At 29.4% G+C, this 10,025-nt stretch overlaps 1 protein-coding gene across 2 annotated transcripts; it reads left to right on the top strand.

The window, feature by feature from the left end:
- Positions 1 to 6,006: 6,006 nt before the first annotated feature.
- Positions 6,007 to 9,743, top strand: LOC108324262 (F-box/LRR-repeat protein At3g48880). 2 transcript variants are annotated; one of them, XM_017557164.2, is made up of 3 exons: positions 6,007 to 6,156; positions 8,183 to 8,590; positions 8,899 to 9,743. In XM_017557164.2, exons 2-3 carry the CDS (start codon positions 8,232 to 8,234, stop codon positions 9,455 to 9,457), a joined length of 918 nt encoding a protein of 305 aa, XP_017412653.1. In that variant the 5' UTR covers positions 6,007 to 6,156; positions 8,183 to 8,231; the 3' UTR covers positions 9,458 to 9,743. The 2 variants fall into 2 exon arrangements, with proteins under 2 accessions (XP_017412653.1, XP_052731175.1); XM_052875215.1 differs by having other exon boundaries at positions 6,021 to 6,156; positions 8,351 to 8,590.
- Positions 9,744 to 10,025: the final 282 nt, after the last annotated feature.

Below are 10,025 nucleotides of genomic sequence, written 5' to 3'. Positions count from 1 at the left end.
ACTGAATTTGGTCTAGTGCCTACTCGACGAAATTTCAGTCAGAACTGACTCGATCAAACTTAGAAGAATTTCAATCGTGAATGATTCACCCGAATTTCAACACAAATAACTCAACTAAATTCGACCAAACTTTGGTCGGGTCGAGTTGGTTATTAGGTCAAATTTTGTTCGTTCTTGACTCGGCTAAATTCAACCAAATTTTGACTCAGGCCTGTCCGATTCGATCTTACATTCGGGTAGATCCATCTCGACTTTCGTTATGACCGGTTCATCTCAACCTTCATGTCAATCCAACTAAAAAATTTAGATTAAAAGTTTGAATTTTTCATATTTAAAAATCTGGATTCAGATGGAGATCCGAAGTTATAAAATATATATCATATAGAAATCCATGGAATAAAATGAATTTTAAATGGATTGGACTGAAACAAAGTGGATCAAATTGAGAGAAGTATATTTTTTCTCCCCCTACTTATTACAAACTCGGACGTGAATGGAATTGTTTGAATTACCACAAGAAGAAGTTAAATGGAGGATGGCAACGGGGCAATGTAACTCAATACTTTCAAAATTAAATTAAATTTCTTTATTTAATTACCAAATTAAGTAATCAATACATAAATCCCATACACATGACACGAAACGTAAAGCATTTTTGCAATTTGTTTGTTCGACTTAAAGAAGCATGCGAAGAACAAAACCTCTAATTTAAACGAGACTAATAAAGAAAAGTTGAACTTTGCATGTGATTTTAAACTTATACTTGATATCAATTTTGTAAATTTTATTATGTTTTTAAGAGTAAACAATGCATGTATCAATTCACTTTTATCTAATTACAATTTACAAACAGGGTATATGCAAAAAGTTTCTTCGTTTAATATTTATTTTGAAAATCATATTAACGTGGTTTTTTATTGGCTGAAAATGTAATACTTTTAAGGTATAGAATTTAATACTCGTTATCTAAATATAGTTAGTTTTAGCTGCAATTCACTTCCCACTTATGTCATGTGTGAGATGAGTTGTCGGTTGCATGCCTAAAACAGAATATGTTTTATTCTTTTATAAGAGAAATTATGTATAATAAATTATACAACAATTCACACACGTACGAGGGAGAAGAAAACGAATTGGAATATATAATGGAAAGATAAATGGAAAATAATAAATTTGACAGTGTAAAATAATCAATAAAAAAATAAATTTGGTGTTCCAATACGAAATGAGAATGTAAAAAATGGAGAGATAAGAAGATATGATATAAAAGAAGTTAGATTTAATCAAAATAGTAAAGATAATAATAAAAATAATAAGCTATGAGTTATATGTTGAATCAAACTAAAATAAGTGGATTGGTATTAATTGATAAATAAAATTAATTATTTAACAGTTATGAAATTATTAATTATAATTAATACATTTGCCTGTGCTATTAGTTTTGTAAGTTTTGAATCGTATAATTTCATTTTTTAATTTTTTATTTACGTAAAATATTTTAATTATTATTACATAAACTAATTATTTAAATATTTAATAATTATTAATAATTTAAAAATATTAATGTCGATAATGTTTTGGGTAAATCTTAGTTGATTTTATTTGTTAAGTTAAAATCAACATTTTTTTCAATTAAAATTCGCAAAATAAAATTTCTTCCTGACACATGAAAATAAACATCCTAACAAGGAGATTAAAATTGGGGTGTTGGTCCCTCCACCACCACCCTATACTTCCTCCACCTCCCCACATTAAAAAAATTTTTACTTTTACCTTATTTTAAATATAATTTGAAACCCTAATTTTACTTTCCCAGCACCCACCCACAAAACTCTCTTCCCTTTCCCCCATTTTGGTTTCACCTCTCCACCTCCCGCACTTCCATTCCTTTTTCTTTCCAGTTTTTTTTTTTGTTTGAAAGCTTCCATTGTCGCCGTAGTGTGGAGGAACATCGAGGAGCGTCCAGAGCATCAACCAGTATGAGGAAGTATACATCAACGGAGGTGACATTCTTCAACGGATGTCTCCTAATAAAACAAACTCTAAAATAAAAAACGTAACATTTAAACGGAGGTGACATCTTCAACGGATGTCAACATCCGTTTAAGGAAAAACGGATCCGTTGAAGGATGTCACCTCCGTTTACGTTTTTTATTTTAGGATTTTATTTCAAGGTTTATTCGAATACGAGGAAGCACGACACGCACTGCACCACTCCACGCACTGCACCACGAGAGCGACACTGCACCACGAGAGGGAGACTGCTTGATAATTCTTTTCACCACCAACCTTCTCACAACGACGAATGAAAGAGAGAAAGAAATATAATGTTAAAATGAAAGAAAAGTATTTTACTCATGTACGGGACTAGAATAGGTTATTAGTGAAATATGTTGTGAATGGGTAAAATTAAAAAATAATAACCCTAAAAAAAATACCCTTAAAATTGAGAAATTACAATATGAATAAGATCCATCTAAAAGGAGTTAAACGTAAAATGATAAATTATTTAAGAATTCCTTTGTATGTATTTAAATTTAATTTTAATTAGTAGTATGCTTCTAACAAATAGTTAAAGAGCTTACATGTATGGCATGAAAAAAATCTTTTAAAAATCAAATTGAATAATTATTGCATCTTATGGAAATTTTTTTTTAGCTTTGTATTCTCTTCCACTTTTGAAAAGGACTACATTCCACCCTCTTTTATTTTCTCTCTTTTTTTTAAAAAAAGTTTGACCAAATTCAATGCACCTAAAAGTTCGTCTTAATCCTTATAGTATCAGATAATGTAAATAAATATTTCTAATTAATGTTAGTTTCAATTCAATTAGTTTACATAATGTGGATATTAAAAGATAACATAAAAAAATTATAAATATTTTATTAAAGTTAAGAAAATTTACTATATTTCTTAGTATATTATATTTAAAGCAAATTTTATATTTGTCAAGTCGAAAGAAACGAGAGAAACTATTTGTGACTCATTTTAAATATTTAATTAAGATCATTATATACATCTTTCTTTTACACAAAAGAAATCTGAAATAGTGACATAATTTTCCGAAAAATGTTATAAATAGGAATTTTATTAAATGAAGATGTGAGGATTTTTTATATTTTATCTTATTTTTATGAAATTAATTAAAATCATCGATATATTTTCTCTTGACATATTTATCAATATATATAAAACTTTTCATCTTAACTATTAATTTTTTTTTCAAATTCCAAAACCATGATACTTTGTTCACTTGGAAAAGAATAATTGGGGGAGAGTGAGTAGATGTATTTGAGAAAATTTGAGAGTTAATTAATTATTGTTTATTTGAGTGGATTGGGAGGTAAATGAAAGTGGATTTGGAAGTAACGTTTATGAGGATTAGTGTTTCATTGATGTGATAGATAAAAAAAAATTAATTGATAAAAATTGAAAATTACCAAAATGTCCTAATTATTAAAGTAATGTAAAATGATAATTACTAATGTTATATATAATTATAAAAATATTTATAAAAAAAATAATTATTTATTAATATAGATTAAAATAAAATTATTTAATTATTTATTAATATAGACTATTAAATTTTTAAAATTAATTTTATCATCTTAAATTAATATTATTGTTATAATAGATTTTAATAAACGTTTTCCAATGTTTTTAAATCCTTTTTATTATTATTAACAGTAGTTATACAGAATATATTATTATGATTAATTGATTTTTTAATTAATTTTAATTATTTTAATTGCACCTTAAATAAAATTCATTTAAATCAATTACACCTGAAATTAATAATGAAATAAAGCGAGGATAAAATTAATATTTTATATCAATGGCCTTCAAATCTTCTCCTATCAACGGTTGATAAATTGATCTTGTATCCTGCAAATCACCTTATTCTCTTCCTTTCAAATTGTTGCAAGTGAACATAAATTTATCCAACAATCCATCTTTCCCAATCTTCTTAAACAGTGAAATCATGCAAGTGAACACTAACAAATGTTTAAAAAATGAGTGAACAATTTTATAAAATGTTTAAAAAAATGTCACCATCACTAAAAAGTGTGTTGTTGCTATGACAATACAACTTTTGCAAAAAAAAAATAAAACATTTAAAAATAATATTTGAAAATATTTTATTGATTAGTAATTAACTTTTTTGCATCAATAATATATAAATGTTAAATTTATTTCTCATAAATACTTGTTTTTATTTGTTAAATATAATTAATTCAAACATCAAATATCGATACTGCTCTCTCAATACGAATAAACTCATTTGTATGTTTTGGTAATAGTTATAGTTTATTTATGTTTTCTGTGGTATGTTTCTTATTATGAATCTGAAGTAGATTTTAATGTTTTGTATTTTTTTTATTTATTTTTAATAAATTTTATGCAATGATAAATAATTAATGGATTTTGAAATATTAATTAAGATTTCAAATTTTATAATAATACCTAACATGACTTCGTTTGAAAAAAAAAAATCATACCTTATATATATTTCAAATTTATTTGTTTAAAATATATGATGATATTAATAATTACTTAATATAATATCATATTTTAATAGTATTTAACTATTATAAGATTTCTAACACATTGAGTAACAATAAATCGAGAAATATACATGGTATAATTGCAATTATTATGTTCTAAATATACAGATATCAAATTCAGTGTCAAAACTCTTGCATTTTCTCTCATTCAGTGTTAACAACCTCTCACTCGATTAATTAATTTGAATTAAATGTTAAACTTGTAGTGATAACAGTTGCTTAGATATGCCTGCCATCACTTAACGTCAAACCATTTACACTTTGATATGCTTAGCGAAATTGCGCTCAATGCCATACCAGAAAAGTCACACCTTTAAATTTTGTGGTTTGAAGAACTAAGGACTTATGCAAATGATCAAATTGTTATTTTGATTCATGCATAATTAAAAACTATAAGTTATAATGAATACCAATTTGCTTAAATGGTTAGATTCTCAATTCCTTAATTTCACATCAAACAACCAAAACACACATACATTCAATCAACCATCACAACAACAATTCTACATACAAACACATCAATTTTAGACTTAATAAAATATTCATCACAATTTATCAAATCAAAAAATGATAATTAGCTTTGTTTTAAGGAATCTAGAATGATCCCCTTAGCCCGATAAACTCTATCTGCCCATACAATCTACAAAAATATAATCAGGATACACTAAGGATCATTCATCAATAAAGAGTACTATGGAGAATTTAAAGGACATATGCGCTACTAAATTTTTCACAAGAATAAGAAAAATGTAAACTAAAGATAAGAGAAAAAATTAATTTACTTTTTTTACGAATTGATCGGACAAACTTCAAAACTTTGCCGTAATAATCACTGAAAAAGTCTATAATATTTAAACAAATTAATTGTTAAAAGACTCAAATAAATAATATATTTTAAATAATAAAACTCTTTAAGTAAATTTTTATATATACTTTTTCAACCTTTGATATTAAAATAAACTAAGTTTTAATATTTATAACATATTATCATTTATAATATCATAGTTTAAATGCCGTTACACTTACTTCTTTAAAATATTATATAACAATATCGTGATTATCATGACATATTTTACACAGTAAATTAAGAAGAACTTACGTTAAGATAATTTTTAAGAAAAATATTATAAAAATAAATAAATGTGTCATTAGATTTATATAAAATTAATTGCAATATATTTCCATACGCTATTCAATATGTTTTTAATACAAAATTTACTATATTATATTAATTGTGAATGTGGAACTCTGAATTTAATTACAGAACAGTGCTAGACAAATCTAATTATCTGCATTTGACTTTTTTTTCCAAGAGAAAAGTTCTGTTTTGTTTTTTCGGAAACCACATTACATTACCTAAGACAAGGCTTTTCTCGTAATTTCATACGGTCCCTTGGAATCCGCATCTACATCCACCTTTCTGTTCACAATTTACATGTTTCATGATTTTTTTTTAATATAAAAAAAGGGAAAAGAAGCAGAGCAAGAACGAACACCTCAAAATCTCTGCACTTGTTCATCTTCAACTCAGCTACTCAACAACAACACCAACATCCTCATCCACTCCGCACACTACTTCTGTTGTCTCAAGGTCTGTCTCCTTTCTCTCCCTCTCTCTCCTCTTCCTACTCTAAACACACACAAATCTCAAAGTACATACCCATGTTTGTGTCTGTAAACAAGTTGAAAAATTGGGGTAGCGGAGGATTAGATCTTCACCTTAAACAATTGACCCAGAACTTTTTTAGATTCCAAGAGTTTTTTTCTGTGCCTTTTCATTTATGGGTTTCTGGAATTTGTTTGATCAAGAATTCATGATTGCGGTGCTGATTGTTCCCGCACTTGCTTCTGTTTCGGATTTGGTGCTTTCGAGATCTGGTCTGAGAGAGTTACAATTTTTTTTTATGATGCTTTGCGAAACATGAGTAATTGTTTTGTCATGGAAATTTGTAAGTTGGCGTAAGTGTCCGAGTGAAACCCGAGTAATTAGACTGGAGAGTTTAATTGAACAAGTGCCAATTGTTTAGTCTGATTAATTGTTCTTTTTCCCACTCATTTCACATCCAATTTTCATTTTTAATGGTAAAGTTTTAATTTTCGAGTGAATGTGGTTTGGACGCATAATCAACTCCACTCGTTTCTTTGTTATCTTTGGTTTGTTCATCTTTTCTGTTCTCACATCTCTATTTCTTTATTTTCTTTTTTTCGGCTGATGTTACCGACCGACCGACCCATGTGATCCTGATATGTAGATGAATTCTAACAATGATTACAATGATATTGTCTATTCAAAATTCTGTATGAATTAGAGGATTTTTATCTAATATTTATGAGAATCCTGGACTGGAGTTAATGATGTTTTAGTAAAGAGGTTATGGGAATTGTGAATTGCTTTCTGCAGATGCTATGTTGGTGATTTAGTATTCCATTTATGCCTAATTTGTGAGTTCAGGCCGAAATGATTGAGTTCAATAACCTTTGGCCGGGGTTGTATCCATGGTGGTTCTTGACGATGAGTGTGAACTTCTCTCTGAAATATTTTGCATGGGGTGAAAGATTATTAGCCCTTCACATTAATCAGAACTTATGATGACAGTTAGTACTGCTAACTAATGACTAACACTAGCGCTGGGGTGTTTGGTAGGGGGATTCTTCTAGGTTTCATAGAAATCTTGAGTTGGGAATGTCAAATGTGTTTACTTTGTATTTGTATGATTTATTTTTAAATGTTTTAAAGAAAAAAAATTGAGAAATATTTTAACCATTTCTCAATTTTCAATAAAATATTCCTTTTTAGAGGGTCTTAGAAATCCAAGATTCCGAGGAAGATGAGTAAATTTTAGCGATGCACAAGATAAACATATCAGGAAAATAGGATTACTTGGAAACTTGATTTTTGAGAAACATAATTCATCAGTTGTTAGAAATAAAATTTTGCATACCAGGTGCCCTGTATAGGAATGGTATCACTCTCATTAATTTGTTGAATAACAAAAGAAAGTTGTCTTCCTCAATTTGTGATTAAGCTGTACTTGTATATTCCCAAAAAATGGCTCCTAAGAGTATGGGTATATGAACTTACTCGTGAACTAAAATCTTCATTTTTTAAATTCTTAAATAATTTAAATTTGTACCATTCTTAATTTTTGTGGCTTATAATATTGGTAATCTTTGTTTAAAGTAAATCTTTGTATGTTTCTGCATCTATTAATTTTCAATATCATAGTATGTTAGAAAGGAGACTTGACATATTGGCTAGAAGAGGAAGGTTGGGAATGAAAAAGATGAGAACCCAAAAATATATAAGCGTGATGAACAAAAAATAAAACACTAAACAGTAGTGAAAATGATTAGAAAGAAGATTTGGATTTAGGGGATGGTATTTACATGCATATAGTCTGCATTATGTAAACTATATAGAAAATTTTGGAACAGCTATCCCGCTATAATGTTTTCAGTGTCGGTGGTTACACTACTAACAGGGATTGTAAAGCTTGTTTGGATTTCCAGTTATCCTCTCTATTTTTGAGTTTTTATTATTCCTTTTCATATGCTGCTATTATTTTTCCACTCTAATGGTTTAATCTTGCAACTGGTTTTTGGTTTGGTTTCTGTAGGTATTTCTTTACACTGAAATTCAGTGAGGATTTTGAAAAACCTGACTTTATGGACGACAACGACTCTAACATAAGGAGATGGGAGGATCTGGACATAGATATTTTGGTGAAGATTTTTCAGTTGCTTGACATTTTTGAGTTGACGTCTGGCATCTCTCGTGTTTGTAGTGCATGGCGCATGGCATGCTGTGATCCACTTCTTTGGAAAACGCTAGATTTGTCAATGCTAAAATCTAATTTCATCAAGATCCCATTAGAGCCATATGTTTATGTTGATGAACGATCTGATAGGATATTAACGCGATTGTTGAAGATCTCCCTGGGTCTCAGCCGGCAGAGTATAATGACTTTGATCTTCCATTTCAATTTGTACGTAAGTGATGAACAGTTGACATACACCGCTGAAAGGTAACTTCAACTTTCAAAATCATTATATCTATGTGTTAAACGTATAAAGTTAGCATAAACCATATGAAATGAATACACACAGAAGGGTAATCAATGATATTTATAACCTTGTGGAATAGGATTTGTTGATTGATCAACTTTCCTTTGGATTTCTGGAAAACATTTGAAAGTTAGTAGGATGGTGTAGTTGTATTACATTGTTTAGAAAAGAAGGGGACAAAACAACCAGTGTTGGTAATTAACACACCTTAAAATTAGAGATTGCATATGTATTTTTGTGGAAAGAGCTAATAATGTCCCTTTGCCAGGTGCCCGCGACTCAAACGACTTGTTCTGCCAGCTTGGAACAGAATCAAGAAAACAGGAATGTGCAAGGCCATCCGGTGCTGGAAAGAGTTGGAGTCCCTGACAATGCCTAGTATAGCAAATCCACCATATATTTTGGAGGAAATCTCAACCCACTGCAAGAACTTTAGTGAACTCAAGATTATGGGGCCATGTGATGTTTTCTTTGCTTCATCTCTGGCTGCGTTTCTTCCAAACTTGAGAGTCTTGAGCCTTCGATGCTCAATGCTTTTTACGGATGTTCTTGTTCTCATTCTTGACAGCTTACAAAACTTAGAAGTGCTCAATATATCACACTGTGTTCTGATGGAAGCCCTTCCAGCTCCTCAACATAAAAGAATTGTTAAGGAAATTGATGTGACTATTCGTCAGAAGGCTTCTCGGTTACGTGAATTTCTCACATGCATGGATGACAGTTGCGTCATGTGCCAACGAACAAGAACTGACGAAGGATTGGTTAGGTGGTACAAGTACGAGGAAGGGCTTTGGAAAACAGACGAGGTGAGGTCTCTCACGCTTTGAGCAAAAGAAAGCAATCTGATAGTGATCTGGTCTTCATCATTTGTGACATTTTCTGTTGTTTGATGCTGCTACCTTAAGTGTAGATCCAAATAAACAAAGTTTGATTCTTACAAATGAATGCTGTTGCACCCTTTAGGAGTTAGCCAAATCTTGTAACTGTATATAGGAATAATAAGTTTTGTTTCTGTAGTTGGTTTTATTTTGAGAAGTGTTTTCCATCATGAAAAATATGATGAGACGATAATTTTGGTTCTTTACAGAGTGTAGAGGAGATTAGTTTTGGGCTATTCTTCTTTAGTTTATCATTTACCAGTCAAGTAGTCTTTACCGGTTCGAAATGGGAACATTTACATGTTCGGGGTGAATGTAGAACGTTTGCATCGACGTGTTCTCTGTCGGATGCTTGTATTTTGGAACTTTGGTCGGTGGTTTTAAATGCTTGTTTTTTTTTAATGTCGTATATTCAAATTCAAATTTTGGATTGCAATGACAAAATAATCCATATAGTGTAAATGGTAACTTTGAATTTTATAAAAACTATTTTAAAAACCACATATATCATGGTTTT

The sequence above is a fragment of the Vigna angularis genome, chromosome 3, assembly GCF_016808095.1.
Source record: "Vigna angularis cultivar LongXiaoDou No.4 chromosome 3, ASM1680809v1, whole genome shotgun sequence".
Classification (NCBI taxonomy): domain Eukaryota; kingdom Viridiplantae; phylum Streptophyta; class Magnoliopsida; order Fabales; family Fabaceae; genus Vigna; species Vigna angularis.
Note: the sequence above shows the minus strand (reverse complement) of the source record. Positions and strands in the feature narration are given on the sequence as shown.